We start from the raw sequence: 26,724 nt of genomic DNA on the forward strand, positions 1-26,724 counted from the left end.
CTGATTTTGAAGTCAGGTGGTCCCAGCATACCCCATATCTGTTACCTCTGCCTGTAATGTTAGCTTTTCCAGTTTCTCATACTTTTATACCCAGAATACTTCCCGTCCTCTGAACCCTGTCTATTGCATGTAATCTCCATCTCTTGGAAGAATTCTTGCAATTGAAACTCGGCTCTCATTTGAGGACATTTCCTTTTCTTGCAGCTTCTATGGGAAAGTTGATAGTTCTTTCAAGCCCCGATACTACATTCCTAGAGATGTCTCTGAGACCCAGTTGCCACTTCGAACGCATTATTTTTATACCCGCATATAAAAACTTCCACTCATGCCATCTGATTTTATATAATCAGCTACCCTTCTTGATCATTATTGTCTGCTAGCCCTTGGTCATTTTCCTTATGTTCATGTCCTTACTATCTATCCTATCCATCTCATCTTCACTGCCTTCAATATCTGCTTATACAAGTCAACTAACTCCCTAACTTCACGGATTCTTGGTTTACTCAATTCCAGTTGTCTTCCCCTTTCTTCCATACCAGGCATACCCTCTCATGGCCACATCCTGGACACAGTCATAATTCATAACTTCTATACTTCTGACATTTTAAACTCTAGTGCTACTTTCTGATTACCACTTCCTACCTTTTCACCTATCTTTCCTTTCTTTCCACTAAAGTTAGTGTATGATCTCATAGAGACCTCAAGTATTTGACATTCTATTTTCTCTATCAGCAATCTCCCATCTGCATATCTTTCCTTATCTTGCCAGTTCATAACTTTAACCACTTTCTTGTCAATGCACTAAACCCTCTATCATTCTTGACCATTCTACCCGCTTGTTTGGCAGCATTTGAACCAATTTTATTTAACTGTCCATTTTTCCCTACTTCACTTGAGGGTGGTAATCATAGCTTTCCTTAGTTATTTTCCTTAATAGCACATCTCCAAGCACATGTGCCTCTACAAGCTCCAGTTCTACAGTCTCAACTTGGCCTTCAGTGCTAACCAGAAATGCTTCAATGGATTGATTTTAAAAAAAGAAAAGAAATGCTTCTATGTGTCCCTCATTGGCTCTCTCTCCCCTTTAACTCAGTAGTTATTTCAGACATTCACTACTGTCCTTGAGTCCTCTGTTTTCATCAAATGACATCATCTACTTGTCAGAGAAAACAGAGTCCAGAACATGTGATTCCCTACAGTTCATCCTCCTACCCTCATGACAATATCTGTATCTCCACTCATCCTTACAATCTTCCCTAGAAGTTTAGTGGAATGAGAGACCTCCTTTTTCAAAACTAAATCATACATCTGTGTTCTGAAACTCCCCTGCCCTCCTGTGACATTAGGACCTTCCTCCTTAAATTGTCCTTTCTCCTTCCCTTGACATTTCACTATCCACTGGCTTTTTCATTGCAGTCAATAAAGAAGATGGAGATTCTTTGGTCATTGTTTTCACAATCAAGTATTTTTTTAAAGAAGAATTGTCTCTTATAGTTATCTCCACGTTTTTACTTCCCATTCCTTCTTGAACCTACTGTGGACTGCAGGCCTCCCATCCCTCCAGTAAAATGGCTTTACCAAGGCTAATTCCAGCAGATACTTTTCAGTCTTTACCTTATTTGAACTCTTCATCAATTGATACTTCCTACCCTTGATTCTGTGACACCACTTTCTTGTGATTCTCATGAAATGTGCCTAGTGCGTCTCAATTGCCCTTGTTGGCTTTATTTCTCTAACTGCCCCTGATATATTAGCCTTTCCTGTGGTGGGCTTTATTGTTAGCTCATTCTCATTTCACTTTATGCAAGCTTGTTACATGAGCCCAGTTGGGCCCTTAGCCTTAATGGCCACCTATAGGCTGATGATTCACAAATCTCAGCCTCCTGATCTTGTTCCTAAATTGTAGACCCACACACTCAGTTGCTTCTAAGACATTCTTCAGAGCTCATCAAACTGGACATACAAAAGTAAAGTCTTCCCCTTTTTTTCTTTCCTCTTCTTCCACCAAAACTGTTTCTTTCTCTTTCTCTCTCTTTCTTTCCCTCTGGTATTTTCTACCTTAACAAACAGCCACGTGGTCCAAGTCAGAAAGTTGGAAGTCATTTTTGATCACTTCTTATCATTCTCCTTCATCCACTTGGCTGCCAATTCCTACCTCCTAATTATCACTTGGATTTGTTCACTCTTCCTTATTCCTATTGTCAGTGCCTTAATTTTAGCTATTTTTGCATCAATAAAACTGTATCACTGGATACAGATCACTGGTAAATTCTTTTAACCAGCCTTTCCCGTCTCCTAATTAAATTGTCCTCCACAGTGCTATCAAAATGCTATATCTCAAAAACAAACCTGATTCTATCACTTCCCTGCTTTAAACTCTTCAGTAACTCACACCAACCAAAGAATAAAATCCAGACCCCTTGGCATACCACCCAAGACTCTTAATGATTTGTCTCCTGACATTTCCTTCTTTAGCTTCTTCTCTATGTACACCCTATACTTCAGCTGAATCCAATCACCCACTGACCTTTGAATGGACTATAATTTCCCATGTCTCCCTGACATCATGCATGCTCATCTGTTTTGAATTCTGAAATATTATGTCTAAAATACCCTCAAACTGTTCCACTCTTTTTCATCCTTAAACCCCAGTTTAGAAGTCACTTCTCTGTGAAGCCTCACTGAATCCCCTATATTCAGTTAATTACCCAACAGGGATCTCTCTCCTTTCATCCTGGAATATCCTCGTAGCACTCTTTACATGTATCTTAAGCCTGATTACTTGTCTGCCTACTCCATCAGACTATAAACTCCCTAAGGTCAAGGAGTATGCTCTCTTATTCACCTTTCTTTCTCAAACATCTAGTACAATTCCTGGAACATAGAGGATATTTAGTAAGTGTGTGTTGAATTAAATGGATGAATTTGCTTATATCACAGCAAAAGTCTTTCCCCTGTTTTTGTCTTTTCTCTCCAAAAGGACAGAATTCCCCCCCAATTTGGTTTTCCTCTCCAAGAAAGACAGATTTTTCAGATTATAATGTATTCATTTTTTCTCAGAGTTCCCATCTCCATTTCTTCATCCTCTGCCCTATTGCTTAAATAGATGTGCATGTGAAATGGTGGTGGTCTCCCTTTTCAGATATGTTGCATTGAATGATATAGAATGAAGCCTGGGGACAGTGGGTGGGAGCAGAGGCCTCGTGTAGGATTCAGCTGGGCATGTGTACCTGCTTGCCTAGGCAGACTCAAACAAGTTGGAGGAAGAACAGCCTATCCTGATTGTTTTGGCTGTTGTGGAGGGTAAATAAACCATCTTGTTATACCATCTCGACTGTGACATCTATAAAAAACAAACAAAAAAAATAAATGAACAAACCAAAAAAAAAAAAAACATAGATACAGAGAACAGAGTAGTGGTTACCAGAGGGGAAGGGGTGGGGAGGGCAAAATGAGTATAGGGGATCAACTATATGCTGATGGATGGAAACTAAATTTTTGGTGGTGAGCACACTGTAGTGTATACAGAGGTAGAAATATAATGTTGTACACATGAAACTATGTAATGTTATAAACCAATGTTACCTCAGTAAATAAATAGATAAATATTTAAAAAATAAAACCTCCTTGACTGCAAATATTAGGTTCAGATACTGAAAATCAAGACAGTAATTCTTTGGTACTATCAAAGAAAGATGTGTTACTCACACAAGTGGGGAAATTCTGAGGCAAGATGCTAGGAAGATGGTTGTTTTGGGAAAAAGTCTGGGGGGAGAGAGGGAGAGAGAGATAGAGAGAGAGGCAAGTGCATGGGCATTTTATAACTAGTCATTACCAGAGGGGAGAAGGATGGAGGGAAGGGCAAGATAGGGGAAGGAGATTAAGAAGTACAAACTACTAGGTATAAAATAAATAAGATACAGGGATATAATGTACAGCACAGGGAATATAGCAATATTTCATAATAACTTTAAATGGTGTATAATCTGTAAAAATACCAAATCACTCACTATGTTGTACAGCTAAAAACTAATATAATATTGTAAATCAACTATACTTCAATTAAAAAATATGGAATCCCAACTGGCATGAAATTTAAGAGACAGCTATTAGCATAAAGTTTAAAAGAGGCATCAAGAGGGTGCAAGAGCTTGTGGAGTATGTGTGTGGGCAGGGTGAGCCTTATTAGGATGCTGAAGGAGGCAACAGACACAAATAGGAAATGTGGCCTAGAGGTCGCTGGTACTAAATCAAACATCAGTTAGGATACAAATTTTTTCCTGAGGTCTGAGTTAGCACAGCAACCTACTACATTTCCTGTAGATAAACGTATGCTTGAGAGAGATCAAATTTGCAAAACCAACTCAAAATAATCAGATCAGCAATTATTATAACTCCCTGAAAGATAGTACAGCCAGCACCTTCACTGCAGACAGAAGGAGAAATTCAGGAGAAGAAATCAACCAGGGCCCAGGGAATCTCTTAGAGTACTTTTTTTTTTTTTCAGGAAGTTTCCCTAATTCCTAGTTTGCTGAGTACTTTTATCATGAATTGGTGTTGGATTTTGTCAAATGCTTTTTCTGTATCTATTGATATGATCATACAATTTTTTCTATATTCTGTTGATGTGATGGATTATATATATTTTTTAACATCTTTATTGGAGTATAATTGCTTTACAATGGTATGTTAGTTTCAGCTTCACAACAAAATGAATCAGTTATATATATACATATATTCCCATATCTCTTCCCGCTTGCGTCTCCCTCCCTCCCCCCCTCCCTATCCCACCCCTCCAGGCGGTCACAAAGCACCGAGCTGATCTCCCTGTGCTGAAAAATCTTAGAGTACTTTTGTAATATTTATTACTTGGTTTTCTCTATCTGTTGGAATATTCCAAAGATCTTTCCTGTACTATTGGCCCATATTTAAGGCACGAACTTCACCTTGATATGGCAGTAAGTAGTCCAATGCTAACTTTTAATCAGTTACCATAGGAGCTAGAGAGATTTATGCCACATTAAGGGCTTCTAAGGCTTGAGCTGCTTGATATACATGGTCTTCTAGGAGTGATGCCATTGTCTGGGTGGCCTATATGGATTGAGTTTGTGTTAATAAATTGAAAATACCTAAATTTGTGCCTGTTATACCAAAGGTTTTGAAGAGGCCCAATATAATAGGTAAAAAGATAATTTGCTGCTACTTTTTGTGGGAAGGCTAGATAAGAGAAGTTGATTTTCTAATTAGATATAATGAGACCAGAGACTAAATATGCATAAAACAAAGGTCAAGGTGCATAAGGCAGAAGGGGGAGGAATGGAGAAGTAGAATATGCTACCCTACTGAACAGGAGTGGTGCCACAGGAGAACCAGTAGCCCAAGGGGGCTTGGAGAGTGGGATTTCTGATGGGAAAATTTAGATCAGTGCAGACATGTGAGGATCAAATAGTCTTAATGGAGGGACATGGCTGTGTATAATATTGATTGATGGTGGGAGACAGGAAGGATATACAGTCCATGAAGGAATTTTTTTTTTTTCGGTATGCGGGCCTCTCACTGTTGTGGCCCCTCGCGCTGCAGAGCACAGGCTCCGGACGCACAGGCTAAGCCACCATGGCTCACGGGCCCAGCCACTCCACGGCATGCGGGATCCTCCCGGACCGGGGCACGAACCTGCATCCCATGCACCAGCAGGCGGACCCCCAACCACTGAGCCACCAGGGAAGCCCAATGAAGGGAAATTTAATGAGGGCAAGGGAATGCTGGGAAGAAATGCAGGGGTGCCAGATGAGGAGAAAATGATGAGTAGTCAATATGGACATCAAACACCTCCAAGGGGACAGGGGTTAGTTGTATAAGTGGTTGTCCAGGCTGGAGCACCAGGTAGCAGGTCCAGCATTATTAGAGGTTTAGCTCTTAGGTAACATGTTGCATAAATATTTTCCAGCAAGTCAAAGAAAGGAGGAAGTGGGAATGATGACTGCGAGATAGTGGAGAGTGAAGTGTGGGTTGTTGGACAAGGGAAAATCATAGCTACTGCAGTTGTGGGGGTCACAATGGAAAATGATGTGGGAACAATTATAGGTACAGTAATCACGGCCAGGTCCCAACTGCTATGCATAGTAGTAGGTAGAGTTTTAGGCCTTTGTGAAGAGATAGTGGAGGTGAGGATCCCAATTCAGGTTTTAGGTACCCAAGAGGAGAATGGTGTGGCACCAGTAGGAATAAATCAGCTAACTTAGAGGGTGCTAATTTACACCAACAAGGCAGTGCATGGAGATGGAAAAGAGTGGGCCAAGAACAAATCTAAATAATCTGCAAGGAGTTCTTTGATGCAGCAGGATAGATAATGGGGCCTGCCAATAGGCTTTAGTTCCTTGCAAGGTATTCTTACATGTTATAAGAGAGGATATGAAATCATAGAGATGTAGGTAAGCAGGATGGGTAGGATCTTCATTTAAGCATTTGACAATAACCATGGTGGCACTGGCATCATCTAGGTAGGGAACAGAGGCCTGAATAGATTGAAATTGAGGGATAAGGTAGGAGGAGAGAGAAGAGAGGGCAGTTAGGGAAATTATAGGGGATCCAGGTGGGTATATAGGTGGGGTGGAAGAGCCAAGGGTTGAGTCTGGAGACAGAGAAGGTGAGCCTGGTCAGAAACTTTATTTGGTGGGTTTTGGCATTGGACTGTGTTGGCAGGACATCTTGCAGTGTCAGTGTCAAGGCTAGGACTGCCAAGTTGTGCTGAGATCATCATTTGAGATGTGTTCATCTACTGGGCAGAGGTCATCATCTTGAAAGTGCTGGGCTGCTGGGCTGAGGGCATCATTTCTGAGGTGATGGTTTGTTGTCTGTGTCCTTGTCCATTACTGGCTTGTGGGTGATACCTGTAAGGAGCCTAGTGGGGCAGGGGGACCAGGAGCTCCTGACGTGAATCCTGAGCTACCTTTAAGACTTTAAAGCAAAGTTTTACATTTGGAAAAATATTACAAAAGTGGCTGAATAGTTGCCTTTTGCCCTCCAGGTGTTACGGAGTAACTTCTTATGGGGAAACGGTGAACTGACTGAACACTTCAAACAAGTAGGAGAAAAAGGAGCCCAAGCAGTTTGGCATTGAGCTGAAGTGGTGGAATCCCACATCCAAACCATGAGCCAAATAAGGCACAGCAAGAACAAGCAGAACTAGAATGTTCCACAACTTTGGGCCTTTGGCATATAGTCCCTGGTGTGCTGGGGCTGCCTGTTTATTATGGTGAGAGTCATAGGCATTGTCATCCCAGATCCTGTAGTGGCTCCTCATTTGGTATCACTGTAATGAGGTGGATCCACAGCTGGTATGCTATGTAGCAATACTGGCCCAGAGAACTAAGTTAAGATCTTTCTTCACTGGAAGAGCCACACAGTTGTAAGTAGTATCAGGTGTGGAGACTTCTATTCCTTGGAAAGAGGAACTTCTAGTTGACCAAACTTTAAAACCATCATATTGGGATAGGACAGCAGACTTTTGTGGAAAGCTTCCTTGTGGCATACAGAATAACCTTTTGGGGTGGAGGCAGACTAAATTTTTGGTGAGTCTCATTCTATTATTTGCCCTTCATCCAGGCACCAATTCAGCATGATTTGTGCCAGGATAGAAATGGGGTAATAGAATGGGGATATGTCATTAATTTGAAGGTGCTGTTACATTTGGATATTGTATACCTAGACCTATAAGTGAGAAGTGCCCATTTATGGCTAGAAGGGGGATGACAAATTGTTCAGGAATAAAATGGCCTGTTCAAAAAGAGATCCAATATACAGACATATTTAATAAAAACCTGACTTCAAACTTCTTGCTGGTTGCATGATAATTGACCAGAGTTATGTATTTTCCCTAAACATTTATTTCCCCATCTGTGAACTAGAAGTGGAAGTACATACCATATAAAAGTGTAGTGAAGAGTAAAAGAGAGAATGCACATAACTTAAGCAGTATTGATCCTGGCATTTAACATATTCTCAATATATGTTTGCTGAATATATCATTACTTGTATTCCTCCCAGCCAACCAGAAAAAGAATAAAGGTTAGTGGTTGGAGACTGGGGAAGTTTATTGCATTTTGTCCAATCCAGTACCCTCCTTCTGGCACTGTTATATGAACAGACCCACATAGACCCTCTGCTGGGAAATGGATGGTCTGAGAAGTTTCTCGGTGGCTAAAGTGAAACTGGTTAGCTCTGGTTATGGGTAGTTGACATCCTGGCATCTGCTGCTTCAGTCTGTATCCAGGCCACTTTGCTAAGGTCCCTAAGTCCCTGCACACTGGGGACTCTGTCTGAAGGCCTTTTACATCCACCAACCCTAAAAGCACCATGTGATAATATAAATGCAAAATTGTATTATTTGCATTCATAATAATAATTTAAGAGTGAAGAAAAAGGTTAGCACTGAATATGGCTATTAGGGTTTTTTCTATACTTTTTCACAATCTATATTTAAAATAGATTGCTATATATATTGTTTTTAGTCACAGGTCAGTGCCATCTGGTGAAGACGCCCAATATTATAGCTTGGACATCATGTAACAGGTAACAAGGAGTTGAAGGGGCATGAAGGGGTTATATGTGGTACAGGAAATCAGGCAGAGCACTCAAACACTAAATCACATGACAAAAAGTATTCTTTAGATCTTTTCTCAGCTAACAAGAAAGGTGTGTGTGTTTGTGTATGTGTGTGTTTGTGTGAGACCCTGGGGAAAGAGAGAGAGACAGAGAGAGAGAGGGAGAGGAAGAGAAAGGTGTAAGGAGTGTTCAGAAGCTAATGACATACTAAGAGAATATATAGTATTATATATTATATTATTGAAAAAAATATATACTATATATTAACACTATAAATATACTGTGATATATGACTGAACAAAAGATGCAGGTAAAAGGTGTTTATAACCTCATTTTTTTCTGTCAATGATACATATTTAACACCTTTGAATGTAAGAGAAATACATTTACACAAAATAATTTTTGATTCAATTTAAAACTCCATTTCTTACATTTTAAAAATGTATATCAAGTTCTTTTCCTGATGACCAAATTAATATATTTGAGGCAAGCATTGGAAAATATATCAATATAAGAGGAAATTTTTATGTTGTTGCCTCTCATCTTGCCACATCACAAAATAAACCAATAGCAATATTTGGATGTATAGTCTCCAGATGTGTGTGTGTGTGTGTGTGTGTGTGTGTGTGTGTGTGCGCGCGCGCGCACCTATCCCAGAAAATGTAATTTACCTCCTGTAACTCAGGCATTGCCCATCTTCAAAATGGGAGCAATGGAACCTTCCTTGCATGATCACTGGGAGGAGAAAATGAGAAAACCTAAGAAGGTTTGTCACATTGGGCACATTCAGAAACTGGCCTCACTCTGCTTTCTCCCTCACATAAAGAAGTCACTTTAATACCTACTGTTCCAGTTATCTATTGCTGTGTAACAAACTGTCATAGAATTTAGTGGTATTAAATATTTATTTGGAGTCAGACAGCTATGCATTCGAGTCCCAGTTCACATTGTTTTCAACATTCAGTGGTTATAGGATAAATTACCTAATGGAATTGGTAAAGAAAAGAATATTTTTTATCATTTTCTTTTCTTTCATGTGTTTTCCTAACTCCTGAAATTATTGTATAGTATGATATAGGAGAAAATTTTCCACTGATCTCCAAAAGGAAAAGATGGACAGAGTGACAGAGCATAATAGTGGGACTGCTAAACAGAGAAATGGATTCAGGAGATACATACTGTTGGGCCCATACATAACCTACATCATTTTCATTAATGAACATTAATTATATTAATTGATTAATATAATTCATTAATTATATTAATACTCCCTTCAAGTAATCATTTTGCTAGTACTATAGTAGGCTTCTAACAGGAACTGTCTAAGGTCAACTGGCTAGCTTATTCTGTCTGCTTGATTGTTTAGTACCTCTTCTGTGGTAGGTGCTCTTTAGTGGGTATTAATATGCAATACAAAGATGTTCACTTTTTGCCTACTCCCATTAGTCCATCCACATAACTCCTCTCCAGATTTTCTTGTACTGGATATTCTATCTTTCTCCTTCCAGGACCCTGACCAACTTGACAAGTCATTCTCCACTGCCTGTGAATTCATATATATTCTTACCTTGGGCCAGTTCTCTTTGAACCTAGGTGAATGACCAGATGCTCTCCCTATAGCGCTGCACATTGGGAAACTTTACCCTTAAAAGGTATGTCTTTCAAGGCTACCTCTGAGCGAAGCTTAGTGCAGCAGCATTCCATGTTCAGCTTGTACCTGCATACTGGGCCAACCCATACATGAATGTTTCTTTCTCCAAGCGAGTCATAAGGAATCTCCCGTGGCCACAAGTGTGACTTGAGACTTGAGTCTCTGATGCAACAGTTTTGCTAACTTGGGAGGCTGGGCCACCCACATCAGTAGTCTAATTGTGCTTTGGGGACCTGCCCATGCCCAATCCCAGCCATATCACTTCCAATTTACAATGAATCATTGCTGGACCCACTCAAGTTTATGATTTTGTGGGTCTGACAGTATTCAGTTCATGATGGGAAATTCTAGCTGTATATTCACTTAGTGTCAAAGGATCAGGTGCTTTGTCTCTACCAAGGCCGAATAATGTGCTGGGGGGTCTTTTTTGAATGGTATCTAATTCTTCATTGCACATGGCATGCCCTTTCTCCAGGACATCAGAGATTATGTTGTAAATATCCTGCTGAGGCTTTCCATAAAGTACACATCATCTATTCCCTCTACATGTACCTACCTTTAATATCATAGGATCTGTTGGGTCATATGGCCCAAGCAGCAAGGCTGCATACACCCCAACTTGGACCTACTACAGAGCCTTTTCTCAATTAAGCCCAACTCAAAGTTGGTATTCTTGCATACCACTAAGTAAATGTGTCAGAACAGTACTTCCAAGTTGGAATATGCTGCCTCCAAAATCTGAAGAGGTCTATCAGGTATCTTATCTATCCTACTTGATGGTGGATGGCTAAAAATGCTATAATACATCCTGTACGTTCATAAGATTGTCCCTGTGTGCCCAACACCACTAGACCCCTAAAAACTTCACTGATGTGAAGCTGTGATGGTTTTATCTCCCACCCTCTGGAACATTATCTGTTTTACTAAGGACTCAAATGTACCTACCAGTTCTTTCTTATCTGATCCAATTAACATGACATCATCTATATAGTGGACCAAAGCAATATTCTGCAGAATATCTACATGTTCCATATCTCTTCAAACTATGTTATAATAGAATTGGAATGTTAACATATCTCTGGGACAAAGGCTTACATTAATTAGGTTGTCCAAATCATGTGAATGTGAACTGTGCCTGGACGTTCTTCATGGTAAAGATGGGAAAGAACTCATTTGTTAGATTAGTGGCCATGTCCTGTGTACTTAAAGCCATGTTAATCTGCTCTAGCAAAGATACCACAACCAATATGGCAGCTGCAATTGAGGCTAATACTTGTTTCAGTTTGTGGTGGCTTACTCTCCTCCTCCATGGTCCCTCTGGACTTTTTATGGTCCAGACTGATAAATTAAGTGGGAAAATGATGGGCATTATTACCACTGCATCCTCTAAGTCTTTAAGAGTGGGACAAATTTCTGCCACTCCCCACAAGATTTTTTAAAAATTTACTGTCTTGGCCAGAGTAGTAGCAATTTCAGAGGCTTCCACTTGGATTTCCCCAGAATAATAGCTTTTTCCTCACAGGCTAAGGAAACGATGTGGAGGTTCTGCCACCTGCCATGTACATTTACTCTAATTATATATTTGTGGATCAGGGAGATGCCAAGCAGATTGTTTCATAGACTTATTAGAACCACAGTGAGTCAGACATGGGATAATTCATATGCTCCCTCTCAAACAGAGAGCCATGAATATGCTTTAGGTCTTCAGGCATCAATGTCAACTAGAACTCCATGTCCAAGAGCCTAAATATGCCTGGGTAATTGTTCCCCAATGTACAATTAGTTAAGTAAAAGGCTATAGGTGTCTTTGGGGAAGGACTCTGTGAACTATCACCATATAAACTTGCTATAGAGTTGCAAGATCCTTACTTCCGTGGACCTCACATCTATGCTGTCCCTGGAGGCTGATAAGACAAAATACTGAAGGGAGTAGGTCTGTTAGATTGAGTGCTAAAGTGAGAGTCAGCCGGTGTGTATCCCATAGTCAGACCCATCAGTCTTTGTAGGACCTGAAGTAGGTCACATTCTCTGTCATCATGTTCAGCACCCAATAAATGCCAACTCATTATTATAGTGAAGTAAATGTCCTGTGGTGCTTTTGAGTAGTTTTAAAAGACCCTGTAAAAATATTCAGACCCTCACCCAAACACTTCTAGAATGGAGCTATTTTAAAAGAAAATCTTTCTTGAAGAAAAGACTTGTGAGTGGCTCTGTTGAAGAGAATTTCAAAGACGTGGATCTGGTCTGTTCAGTACACACACACACACACACACACACACACGCACGCACACCAGATATCAGCAAACTAAATTCTCAGACACTTCCTGTATCATAAAATCTCTCTATAATAGAGCTAAATATTTTTTAAATGCTCACGTGAAATACAACCTTTTGCAACAACAAAAAATGGCTGCAGTGACATTTATTCTGACATTATTTACATACAGAAAATAATTATTGGCTGGGTAGTAAGATTAGTTCTAAATTAAAAAAAATTTCTAGCTCATACTATTACTTAGGCAATTACTTTTATTTAACTTCATTGTCACTTTAATGCTGAGTAGTCTCTAGCTGAAAGAACAACTCTAAATAGGACCTAAGAGGGCAGTTGATGTCTCTTAAAGCAAGAGCTGCATGGCGATGTAAAGAGGATGGATAACATAAAATGTAAAAGTCAGAAGTCAGGAAAGCACATGAAACAAGTGAAGGTGGGGTGCTGAAATTTGTCCCTGACTCCAAACTCCATTGGGTGATAAAGTGAACAATACCTAAACTGTTCTTCCCTTAACCCATCATAGACGATAAACTTAGGTTTAGGAAAACACTTCCCTATAGTTCCCAACCAGTGAGAATTTTCTGTATGTTTATGGAGCATATGGAGCATTAAGAGTGATTCTGGTAGAGATCTGGATGCTAAATCACATGGTAGGATATTCCCCTCAGACCCTCTCTAGACTGACAAGAGAGTTCTCTGTGTGTGTGTGTGTGTGTGTGTGTGTGTGTGTGTGTGGTGTGTCTGTCTGCCTGTCTATGTGTCTGTGTGTCTGTGTGATGGGGGTGGGGAGCAGAGAACAAGAATGAGAATATACTTAAGTGTATACCATGAGGCCAAGACATTAGGCATACACAGATATATTTTCTGTGAAGTCTCTGTATAACTTCCTTTTCATTTAACTGTATAGATATTTGACAACTTTCATATTAATAAAAATATACTTCTACAACATCAATTCCTAATGAGATACATCTTATGCGGTCATAATTTTATCTATATAACTATTACTGCTTCAACAATGGAGAAATATGAAATACTCTTAGTATTCTGCAGATACATTTTATGTGTTTGTACACAATTCAGTTGTTATATCTGTATGTTCATATGTATATATTTTTTGTTTAAAACTTTGTCACATTATACATGCTATTTTATGTCTTTCTTATTTGTACATATCAATGTGTCTATTTGCTTTTCTTTAATTTTACTGTTGTTGAACAACCGGATATTTGATTGCCATTGTTTTTCAGCTTTGATTTATTTGTTGATAAAATTTGAACATCACTGTTCTACTTAGATTCTTTTTTTTAACATCTTTATTGGAGTATAATTGCTTTACAATGGTGTGTTAGTTTCTGCTTTTTAACAAAGTGAATCAGCTCTACATATACATATATCCCCATATCTCTTCCCTCTTGCATCTCCCTCCCTCCCACCCTCCCTATTATGTCAATCACACTAGCTATATGCCACTAAATTATGTTTTAATTATTTTTTCCATTTTCTGATATCTTTAAGTGTATCGTATTTGGTAATAATGAATTTTTAATTTCCCCACATTATTCCAAACAATGCATATTATGTTTCACTGTAGAAATAGCAAAATAGCAATTGGTATGCTTTTTCTTATTGATTTCTCAAATATTCAAAGATATACTCCTTTATTTATTTTTGACCTCCACCTTAGACCCACTTCCACAACCTCCCACCCCTGTCTTCTCTCTATGATTTGGGGAGTTGGTAGTTAAAACTCATTTCAACCAATACTGTCCTCCTCCCTCTGGTCCAGTGATATAAACAAACCATTTCAATCACTAAATTGAAAATCATGGAAAAGTTAGTTACATCCATGAGGCTGAGTGCATTCTTTAAACGGGGTTAATGAGCCCAGTGTAATATCACTGTTGTGAGATGACTGGGAAATTATGGGAAAAGACTAGCCCATAGCAGGCTTTCATCAATTGTTACTCTCTGCCCCATTCCACCTCCTCTCTCTTGTGAAAGAAATTACTTTGGCATTCACTTAATAGCATTACTGTCATAGAGAGCAATGAGAAGTATAAGAGGAAGACAGGAAAGTAGGTGCATATTGTCACAGTGTATAACTCAGATTTGGTGGCATTTTTGTTTTATGGCATGTCACCAAATGGAGTTGGGGAACGTGCAGAAAATTAACTACTTTCTTTTACTTCATGCATTATCCTCTCCCCTCTTTTTACTGTTTGATTGAACAGCAGACACAGAATTTTCCATAGTGCCTAAGAAGGAGGAAGTAACTCTATAATTTAATAAATATTTGTTGACTGCTATAGTCCAAAGACAGGAAATTGTAACTGTCACACAGAGGTCAGCGGGCTCCAGAAAACCACTGCTAATCTTACAGGTCCTCCAAAGCCTTTGGGTGCAAACCTTGCAGAAGAATGTTAAGGCCACCACAAAAACTCATGTTTTGTATCTGTTGGAGTGCATTTAAAGAATGGCTTTTATCTCCATTCTATTCTAAAATGTTTACCATTGGTGAGACCTAAACCATATTCAGAATCCTGCTGGCCAAAAAGTCTGGGAAATGTAATTCATAGGCTTCCAGCTTCTGCAACACAGGGGAGAGCATAGAAGGGGATGGAAAGGCTATCCAATACTAGCTGACAGTATTCGAAAAAGTCCTCTGAGTTTTAGTCCTCTAACCTTTCTAATTTTAAAAAAATACCTGATTCCCTATATTAAATCATTTCTGTTCGAAATACCTAGTGCAGTTTTTCTTTTGCTGACTGAATCCTGAGTGATGCACACTCCCAGGAGATTCTGACTGAATAGTTCTTATACAGCAGACTGTGATTCGTATTTTCAGAAACAATGGTTTTGAGGGATTCCCCCTCGCATATTGGAGTAACACTCCTTTTTATGCTTACCTTGTCCTACTGGCTATTTCAGTGGAATATTTCTTGTGCATGATCTTTCCAGTAGTTTCTTTGATGAGTGAATGCTGCACTAACTTAGAGAAGGACAGGAAAGAACATTAGAGAAACCACCTAATGACTCAGGTAATCTTGGGTAAATTACTGAACCACAAAAACAACATAGAAAATGTCCTTAAGAGCCTAGCACCCCAAGTCTCTGAAGTTGCTATTCAGCTCCAGCCAGTTGTTGCCAGTCAGGAATACACAACCAATACTGCCAAATCTTCAAATGCTTTTAAGAGACTTTTTTCTTTTGTATGAAATGCCCCTTTCAAATGTTGACAGGCAAGTAAATAAATAATTGTGCAGTTAAAACATATCTGTGGGCCAGACCTAAGGACTTAGGGACCTAGGCTTGGGGACCACTGGTTTTTGACCTTTGCCCTAGGACTTTACTGTGCTGGACCATGAGAAGTCAGAAATAAAACAAACTGTCTTTTGTCTCAAAATGGTCCCAGGCTATGGACAAGAGAGGCACACAATAAAAATGTGCACAAGATATAGGTGTAGCACAGAGGAGGGTGGAATTAAGTCTAAGCAGGGACAGGACATGTTACCTGGAAGAAGTGATGTATTATTTGTGTTTCCAGGGGTGTATAAGGATTCAGTAGGAAGGTGCCTAATGTGGGGAAAGGGGCATTTCAGGAAGAAGGAGCAATATATACAATAGCATTACATCATGAAATAACAGTTTTTATAGGAATCTGTAAGAAGATTTAATACAGCTAAATAATAAAGTAAAAGAAGTGTGGGGAGGTGGAGGCAGTGGAAGGGGATGAGATAAGGAAGTAAGAGGGGAGACTAATAGTGCAAAGGTGTGTCCTTTGACTGTCTAACAAGCAAAGGTGAGCTATTGATAAATGGCAGCAAAATGGAAATAGATTGGAGGGTTTGAGATCAGAGAAAAGGAGACCAGTGGGACAGATGTCATAGTTCTGGCAAGAGATGATGAGTACTTGAAATAGGGCAATGGAAGTGAGACTGGAAAGGAGAGCATACCCAAGAGAAACTTTTGCACAGATGCACCATGACACACACCCATCAACAGAGAAATCTTTGGATATTGTACAGCATTGACAGTGAGTGAACTACAGCTATATGGATGAATCTCAGAAACAAAATTTTAGTGAAAGAAACAAGCCCCAAAATGCTACCTAGAAAAATATATAAATTTTTGTTAAATTTGAAAACAAGACAACATGGTTTAGGCACACATCTATGGCTAGAATGTATGTAAAAGGGGTATGGAAATAATAACATAAATCAAGATATTGGTTTCTTTGGAAGTTGAGGAAAAAGATGGTGAGGAGATTCAAATTATAAGTAATATTCTAGTTTTTTGGTTGGGTACTGGATTCCCAGGTTTTTATTGTAATTTAGATGGGTAGATCCATAGTTAAGCAGGACCTTAGGGCCCATGATGAAATGCTTCATGACCAAGGCTTCTGCTTATTTCTGTTCACTGAGGGCTGTAAGAAAGGCAGGAGAACATATATTTTAGAGATATTTTGGGGGTGAAATAAATTGGTTTCCAGACATTTTTTTACCTTAAATTGGATTTAGATTAGCTCCTCCAACGGAAGAAGCTTCATTGTGTGAGGCCCACGTGCCTTTACATCCCGCGCTTTTTGCCCTTTGCCCTTGGTCACCGTTGCTTCCCCTCCAAAGGGAGGCGGGTGACGCCGAGCCGTGGGGGGAGGGGAGGGGTGGCCCGCGGATCTGAAGCGTTCCTATTGGTGGAGAGAAGGAGTGAGAACGAGGCTTGAGCCAGAGAGAGAAGAGGGGCAAGGGGCGGGGCTAAGAAGGAGGCGGAGACAAAGGAACTTAACTGGAAAGAGACGAAGTGCAATTGTCCGCGCCTCGCTGCGATGGCGGCGGCGCGAAGCACAGCCACACCGCTGGCGGCGGAGTCTTCCCCTCAGGAAGCTACCGTCTCTGCCGCCTCCTCCTCCTCCTACACCGCCTGCGCGGCGGCGGCGGCGGCGGCGGCGGCGGCGGCGGCAGCGGTTGTGACTGTCTCCTCCGCCACCTCCACCCCTGCCTGCTCGCCTGCCGGTGGCTGCGGCGACGGCGGCGGCGGCTTTGGCGGCTCCACTATGGCGGCGGCGGGGAGGGGGGACAGTAGTTTTAAAGTAGACACCCGCCCTTGCCTCAGAGAAGGTGAGTTCCCGTCCCGGGGTGTGGGGGCGGCCCCGTCTCCTTCACTGCCTCAGTTCAGTCAGTCCGAGATCGGACTGGGCGCGGTTCGTTAGCGCCCCACCCCCCACCTGCTGTGGCGCAGTAAAGGCCAACCTCACCCCGTCCCGCCCCGCCCCGCCCCGCCGTTGTAGCCCCGAATGTGCCAGACGGACGTAGCAGAGAAGGGCTTCCCTACCTCCCCCTGCCCCGAGAGGGATGGCCCCCAGGAAAAGGAACTGCAGGTATTCACAAGGCAGGAGTTCGAAGGGAAAAAAATACCACATAATTTCTCTCCCAGTCAGGGCGCTTTAGTATTCTCTGTAGGAAGCTGAGGTGTGATTTGGTGAAAGCAGAGGAGGCAAGGTAGAAAAAGTGCAGTGGAACTAGAAGGTCAGGGTAAGGGAAGGGGGACTGACGGAGAGAAGGGGCAGAGATGAGAGAGCAAAGGCCAAAGAAACGAGAGGGAGGAAATCTCCCTTTAGGGAAATTCAGCATCTCGCAGTGTAGAAACTTGCAGTAGTATACGTGAGGAGAGACAACATTAGACATTTGGGGAGGTTAGAGTGTATATTGAGCTTTAAGGTAGGATCGGTTGGATTTTAGGATCGTAGGGTCTGGTGGAGGGGGTTGTACTGAGGAAAGAAGAGAGGGAGAAGCACAGATTTCAGAATTTTCTTTGGCTATTTGAGGGTGTGACCTTATAAAGCAAGGTTTTCATGCCCATCTTTTAGGTGGTTTTGGTTTTAATAAGTGCTTTTGTACCTACCAACAGGTATTACTCCTAACATAAAAAGATATTTCTTGACTATTTCAGTAGAAGTGGTATTTAGTTCACACAAAGTATATTATATACTTGTAAACAGCCTACTAACAGCAAACTGTAAAATTTGCCATTGAAATGTGTTTTAAAGCAGTATTGGAAATGCTTCTTAGGTGGTTGAGACCAAGTCCACCGCAGAAGATCTCAGTAAAGCATTTTGCCATAGTAAAGTTCATAATTAATTTCCAGTATATTCTGTGTCACTGTATGCTGCTAATTTGCCTCCAAAGTGAAAGACCATGGACGCCAAAATAGAGTAAAATAATGTAAGTTACTTTTTCTTAGGAGGACACTGCATTAAAATTATCCCATAAAAATAATTTTCTCTTCACATTCTTAAATTATATATCCCATAACCTTTGACTCCTTTCACTTTGGAGGAATGGCAAAGCAGTAAAAAAAAATCCCTTACAATATTTGTCATATGCACATTACATAAATGGCACTTACTAAATATGGAAGTTAGAAATACACTGTAACATGATTTTTTTTAATTTATTAACTCTCTTACTGAAAGCAACTTTTGAAAGACTATTTAGTGCATTCAGTCAGGCTGCATTTGTACAGTTGTTCTGGGATGAAAGTATGAAATCTCCTGGATTTTTTGTTTTTATACCAAAGTTTCTGTCTGTAACCAACAGGAAGGAGAGAACAGTTTTTCAGGGGTGAAGATCACAATTCAGTTTGGCTCTCATGGCCTTTTCACAGTAAGGTTTAGGACCAGCATCTTATGGAAAAATGCCTTTTTGCCTGGCTCTGTGACTGGCTTAGTTGCATTATCTTTGATATGCAAGTATTAATGGCTTTAAGAGATATAAATTCAGAAAGTAGCAGCAATACCCTGTGTATACTACTGCTAGCTGGTAAAAATGAGGAGAGCCCTTGAATAGGGGTCTGGTGTAGTGAATCTAGCTTCTGTTGTTAGTTTATCCGCTAGATTTTTCTGACCCTGAACAGATTCCAAGCTTCCTGGATTTGGGTCTTGACATTTTTGAAATAGAGGTAATGGAGTAGCCAAACTCGAGGTTGATTTCAGATCTGAAAGCATGAACCATGATTTTGCAGTGCTGCATTGATAATCTTTCGATGGCATTTCCATGGCTGTGCACTGGAACAGTGATTCATAAACCATAGAAACCTTCATCGAGAGTTATGACCTGACATTCAGTGAGTAATGAAATCTGTGTTGTAAGTGTTGAGACAATTTACTAGGATATGAGAAACCAAATATAATTGCTACCTAAAAATTATCTCTTACCATTTCATTTTGGGTAAATATCCTTCATTAACTGTTCAGTCCAAACCAAAACTCTTAAATTTTCATCTAACAAATTATGCATATTTGATATAGCACACTGTCCAAAACACTATTAGGTCTCAAAATATTTTTGTTTAGATATTTATAAATGCCATAAATGGTTACCAATTATGATAGTGGCTAAAAGAGAAGAGAGAAAAATGTTTCTTGGTGGTGTGCCAATGTCTTTTGCTTGTTTATTTTTTTAAGTCCTAGTTAGGAGATGGCTCTAACAGGTGGCAAAGAATTGTCAAGATTCAGATTATTACAAATCCACTCCAGATAGGACCATTAAAAGTTGTTTGATAAAGCATTTGCTGATCCATTTTCAACTGTAGTCAGCATTCCGGAGGATTTCATCTGTCTTGGGGTTGGTAATGAGCAAATATCAGTGGAGATTAGAGATTGCCAAGCAGGGAAGATTAGAAACTCTGAAAGGTTACAAGTGGGAAATTGGGCAATCAACATAAAAACAATCAACAAATAAAAGAAATGCCAAGTGAACACACATGAAAAAAGCACATACCTACCCCAAATTCATGGCAAGTGGAGTCATGAGAGTTTGAGGGACCCTTCATATTTCATTCAGTGAAGTTTTTCAAAACTGTTTAATGGCTCAAAACTGAATTTTCATCCAGTATTGATGTTGCCATGTGATCATAGTAAAAATCAAAACAAAAATAAACAAAAACTCTCTTGTTTATTTTCCTCTTCCTTTTAAGAAAAAGAAATTATTAAATGGATTCTCTTTTAGATTGGAGGACATGCTGGCATTTAATTTAGTTAATGATCTGTTTGCACAGCCATTACCTAACAAGACTTTCCTTTGTCTTGATGTTATTCAGTAAGTTCAAGTGCAGCATAAGAAAACCTAGTTAATAGCCTTTCCTTCATTTGTTCAGGAATCATTTATTGAACACCTGTGTGTGTGCGCGCGTGCACAGGCTCACATGCACCTGTGCCAGGCACTTGGTTCAGTGCCCAGAATATACAGGCGCACTAGACACAGCTATATTATAGAGCCCAATAGTAGTGCTTGATAGTAAAATTATAAAATAAAAAAATAATTGGGGAAAAAGCAGTTTTAAGGGTAACTAGCCAGACTCCTAAACTATCAAGGCTCCACCATCGTTTATTGTAAATCTGTACTTTGCCCATGGTGTTTCAAATACTATAGGCACACTAAAACACATTATATTATATATCTAATGTTAGTACTAAGGAAGAATAATTAACCAACTGTTAGAATTAATTTTTTTTCCAGACTGAAGCAATTTATTTAACACTTGAAGTTGTTGGCATATTTAACAATCATCAGAGTGTAATACTGATAAAGCATTATATGGGTTAATTTATAAAATATATTCTTAGCAGTTATCTAATAAACAACATTTGTCATTGATTGAGTACCTACTGGCATAATTGCTTTGCTTTCCAAATTGAGACAATCTTCCAGTGTCACATAAAGTATTTTAAACTACTATGAAACATACATTCATTCGCTCATAAACTGAAGATTTTATAAAAAGGGCAAAATAATTAAAATTTTAAAATCAAAATCATAGGTTTTATTTTTCATTGTATTTTATTTTTACAAGAGATAAATAAACTGACACCAAGCATTGTAAATGGATAACCACAACAAAAGCAACAATGATTGCAATTACCAAACACGAAACATACTCATACTATTTCATAATATTGCCATTCAGTCCAGTAATCCTCCACTGTAACAGCTCCTTACTTTGCAGTGAAAATTGATTTCTATATTTTTTGCCTCTGAGTCCCTGTGGGATTTTTCTTTTATTCAAACAAAAGGTCACAAAAATTATAATCATCCTCATCAGTTCACTGAGTCCCATGTAATTAATTTTTTTTATCTTGATCTTTTGTTAGCACTTTTATGAATTCACCAGTTTTCCATTAGAGTTTTGAAAATGCTTATTCATTCAGTTCAGCAGTATACTCAGTTACCAGAAACCTGTACTTGTCAGAGTCTTTTCCATGAACACCTTGAAGATGAAACCCTTTTATAGGAACATTTTTGTGAAAGCATCAGAGTACACCCAGAACTGTCTGTAAATGACAAAAGACGTAAAAATGACCACGGTTAAAGATTTGATGAAAGTTCATATTAATGCAATTGACAAGGATATTTAGTTATTTCTGAAATATACATTTTAAAGTAATAACTAGAATTATGACATATAACATTATACCAGAACATATAAGATTTTTAGAAATTTCATGTAGTCTGAAACATTTATATTAATGTATTTCCATACAAATAACCCAAAGGAAGTTTAGTATTAGTTGTTTTTCTTTGTTTTTTTTATACTGCAGGTTCTTATTAGTCATCAATTTTATACACATCAGTGTATACATGTCAATCACAATCACCCAATTCACACAACCATCCCCACCCCACCATGGTTTTCCCCCCTTGGTGTCCACACGTCTGTTCTCTACATCTGTGTCTGAACTTCTGCCCTGCAAACTGGTTCATCTGTACCATTTTCACATACATGCGTTAATATACAATATTTGTTTTTCTGACTTACTTCACTCTGTATGACAGTCGCTAGGTCCATCCACATCTCAACAAATGACTCAGTTTCGTTCTTTTTTATGGCTGAGAAATATTCCATTGTATATATGTACCACAACTTCTTTATCTGTTCGTCTGTCGATGGGCATTTAGGTTGCTTCCATGACCTGGCTATTGTAAATAGTGCTGCAGTGAACATTTTGGTACATGACTCTTTTTGAATTATGGTTTTCTCAGGGTATATGCTCAGTAGTAGGATTCCTGGGTCGTATGGTAGTTATATTTTTAGTTTTTTAAGGAACCTCCATACTGTTCTCCATAGTGGCTGTATGAATTTACACTCCCACCAAAGTGCAAGAGGGTTCCCTTTTCTCCACACCCTCTCCAGCATTTATTGTTTGTACATTTTTTAATGATGGACATTCTGACCAGTCTGAGATGATATCTCATTGTAGTTTTGATTTGCATTTCTCTAATGATTAATGATGATGAGCATTCTTTCATGTGTTTGTTGGCAATCTGTATATCTTCTTTGAAGAAATGTCTATTTAGGTCTTCTGCCCATTTTTGGACTGGGTTGTTTGATTTTTTGATATTGAGCTGCATGAGCTGCTTGTAAATTTTGGAGATTAATCCTTTGTCAGTTGCTTCATTTGCAAATATTTTCTCTCATTCTGACGGTTGTCTTTTCATCTTCTTAATGATTTCCTTTGCTGTGCAAAAGCTTTTAAGTTTCATTAGCTCCAATTTGTTTATTTTTGTTTTTATTTTCATTTCTCTAGGACGTGGGTCAAAAAGGATCTTGCTGTGATTTATGTCATAGAGTGTTCTGCCTATGTTTTCCTCTAAGAGTTTGATAGTCTCTGGCCTTACATTTAGATCTTTAATCCATTTTGAGTTTATTTTTGTGTATGGTGTTAGGGAGTGTTCTAATTTCATTCTTTTACATGTAGCTGCCCAGTTTTCCCAGCCCCACTTGTAGAAGAGGCTGTCTTTTCTCCACTGTATATTCTTGCCTCCTTTATCAAAGATAAAGTGACCATATGTGCGTGGGTTTACCTCTGGGCTTTCTATCCTGTTCCTTTGATCTATATTTCTGTTTCTGTGCCAGTACCATACTGTCTTGATTACTGTAGCTTTGTAGAATAGTCTGAAGTCAGGGAGCCTGATTCCTCCAGCCTGGTTTTTCTTTCTCAAGATTGCTTTGGCTATTCTGGGTCTTTTATGTTTCCATACAAATTGTGAAATTTTTTGTTCTAGTTCTGTGAAAAATGCCAGTGATAGTTTGATAGGGATTGCATTGAATCTGTAGATTTCTTTGGGTAGTAGAGTCATTTTCATAATGTTGATTTTTCCAATCCAAGAATATGGTATATTTCTCCATCTATTTATATCAACTTTAATTTTTTTCATCAGTGTCTTATAATTTTCTGCATACAGGTCTTTTGTCTCCTTAGGTAGCTTTATTCCTAGATATTTTATTCTTTTTGTTGCAGTGGTAAATGGGAGTGTTTTCTTAATTTCTCTTTAAGATTTTCATCATTAGTGTATAGGAATGCAGAGATTTCTGTGCATTAATTTTCTATCCTAGTACTTAACCAAATTAATTGATTAGCTCTCAGAGTTTTCTGGTAGCATCTTTAGGATTCTCTATTTATAGTATCATGTCATCTGCAAACAGTGACAGCTTTACTTCTTTTGCAATTTGGATTCCTTTTATTTCCTTTTCTTCTCTGATTGCTGTGGCTAAAACTTCCAAAACTATGTTGAGTAAGAGTGGTGAGAGTGGGCAACCTTGTCTTGTTCCTGATCTTAGTGGAAATGCTTTCAGTTTTTCAGCATTGAGGACGATGTTGGCTGTGGGTTTGTCATATATGGCCTTTATTATGTTGAGAAATGTTCCCACTATGCCAACTTTCTGGAGGGTTTTTATCATAAATGGGTGTTGAATTATGTCAAAAGTTTTCTCTGCATCGATTGAGAGGATCATATGGTTTTTCTCCTTCAATTTGTTAATATGGTGTATCGCGTTGATTGATTTGCGTATATTGACGAATCCTTGCATTCTTGAGATAAACCCCAGTTGATCATGGTGTATGATCCTTTTAATGTGCTGTTGGATTCTGTTTGCTAGTATTCTGTTGAGGATTTTTGCATCTATGTTCATCAGTGATATTGGCGTATGGTTTTCTTTCTTTTTGACATCTTTGTCTGGTTTTGGTATCACAGTGATGGTGGCCTCATAGAATGAGTTTGGGAGTGTTCCTCCCTCTGCTATATTTTGGAAGAGTTTGAGAAGGATAGGTGTTAGCTCTTTTCTAAATGTTTGATAGAATTTGCCTGTGAAGCCATCTGGTCTTGGGCTTTTTTTGTTGGAAGATTTTTTTTTTTTTTTTTTTTTTTTTGCAGTATGTGGGCCTCTCACTCTTGTGGCCTCTCCCGTTGTGGAGCACAGGCTCCGGACGTGCAGGCTTAGTGGCCGTGGCTCATGGGCCTAGCCACTTCGCGGCATGTGGGATTTTCCTGGACTGGGGCACGAACCCATGTCCCCTGCATCGGCAGGCGGACTCTCAACCACTGCGCCAGCAGGGAAGCCCCTGTTGGAAGATTTTTAATCACAGCTTCAATTTCAGTGCTTGTGATTGGTCTGTTCATATTTTCTATTTCTTCCTCATTCAGTCTCGGAAGGTTGTGCATTTCAAAGAATTTATCCATTTCTTCCAGGATGTCCATTTTATTGGCATATAGTTGCTTGTAGTAATCTCGCATGATCCTTTGTATTTCTGCAGTGTCAGTTGTTACTTCTCCTTTTTCATTTCTAATTCTATTGATTTGAGTCTTCTCTCTTTTTCTCTTGATAAGTGTGGCTAATGGTTTATCCACTTTTTTATCTCCTCAAAGAACTGGCTTTTAGCTTTATTGATCTTTGCTATCGTTTCCTTCATTTCTTTTTTAATTTATTTCTGATCTGATCTTTATGATTTCTTTCCTTCTGGTAACTTTGGGGTTTTTTTGTTCTACTTTCTCTAATTGCTTTAGGTGTAAGGTTAGGTTTTTTATTTGAGATGTTTCTTGTTTCTTAAAGTAGGATTGTATTGCTATAAACTTCCCTCTTAGAACTGCTTTTGCTGCATCCCATAGGTTTTGGGTCCTCGTGTTTTCATTGTCATTTGTTTCTAGGTATTGTTTGATTTCCTCTTTGATATCTTCAGTGATCTCTTGTTTATTAAGTAGTGTGTTGTTTAGCCTCCATGTGTTTGTTTTTCTTACAGATTTTTTCCTGAAATTGATATCTAGTTTCATACCGTTGTGGTTGGAAAAGGTACTTGATACAATTTCAATTTTCCTAAATTTATCAAGGCTTGCTTTGTGACCCAAGATATGACCTGTCCTGTAGAATGTTCCATGAGCACTTGAGAAGAATGTGTATTCTGTTGTTTTGGGATGGAATGTCCTATAAATATCAATTAAGTCCATCTTGTTTAATGTATCATTTAAAGCTTGTGTTTCCTTATTTATTTTCATTTAGGATGATCTGTCCATGGGTGAAAGAGGGGTGTTAAAGTCCCCTATTATGATTGTGTTACTGTCGATTTCCCCTTTTGCAGCTGTTAGTATTTGCCTTATGTATTGAGGTGCTCCTATGTAGGGTGCATAAATATTTACAATTGTTATATCTTCTTCTTAGATTGATCCCTTGATCATAATGTAGTGTACTTCTTTGTCTCTTGTAATAGTCTTTGTTTTAAAGTCTATTTTGTCTAATTTGAGAATTGCTACTCCAGATTTCTTTTGATTTCCATTTGCATGGAATATCCTTTTCCATCCCCTCACTTTCAGTCTGTATGTGTCCCTAGGTCTGAAGTGGGTCACTTTTAGACAGCATATATATGGGTCTTGTTTTTGTATCCATTCAGCCAATCTATGTCTTTTGGTGGCAGCATTTAATCTATTTACATTTAAGGTAATTAGTGATATGTAAGTTCCTATTACCACTTTCTTAATTGTTTTGTGTTTATTATTGTAGGTCTTTTCCTTCTGTTTTGTTTCCTGCCTAGAGGAGTTCCTTTAGCATTTGTTGTAAAGCTGGTTTGGTGGTGCTGAATTCTGTTAGCTCTTGCTTGTCTGTAAAGGTTTTAATTTCTCAGTCATTCTGATGAGGTCCTTGCTGGGTAGAGTAATCTTGGTTGTAGGTTTTTCTCCTTCATCACTTTGTATATGTCCTGACTCTCCCTTCTGGCTTGCAGAGTTTCTGCTGAAAGATCAGCTTTTAACTTTTTGGGGATTCCCTTATGTGTTATTTGTTGTTTTTCCCTTGCTGCTTTTTATATTTGTTCTTTGTATTCAGTTTTTGATAGTTTGATTAATATGTGTCTTGGTGTGTTACTACTCCT

At 39.0% G+C, this 26,724-nt stretch overlaps 1 protein-coding gene across 2 annotated transcripts in view; it reads left to right on the forward strand.

Annotated features, from left to right (window-relative positions):
- Nucleotides 1-17,355: 17,355 nt before the first annotated feature.
- The window catches only part of ZMAT1 (zinc finger matrin-type 1), a 34,538-nt gene continuing 25,169 nt past the window's right edge, over nucleotides 17,356-26,724 (forward strand). For both annotated transcript variants that reach the window (XM_060002896.1, XM_060002895.1), the window contains exon 1: nucleotides 17,356-17,647. In XM_060002896.1, coding sequence (XP_059858879.1) covers nucleotides 17,356-17,647 — 292 coding nt within the window. The remainder of the gene's footprint in view (nucleotides 17,648-26,724) is intronic.

Source organism: Delphinus delphis, chromosome X, assembly GCF_949987515.2.
Source record: "Delphinus delphis chromosome X, mDelDel1.2, whole genome shotgun sequence".
Classification (NCBI taxonomy): Eukaryota; Metazoa; Chordata; class Mammalia; order Artiodactyla; family Delphinidae; genus Delphinus; species Delphinus delphis.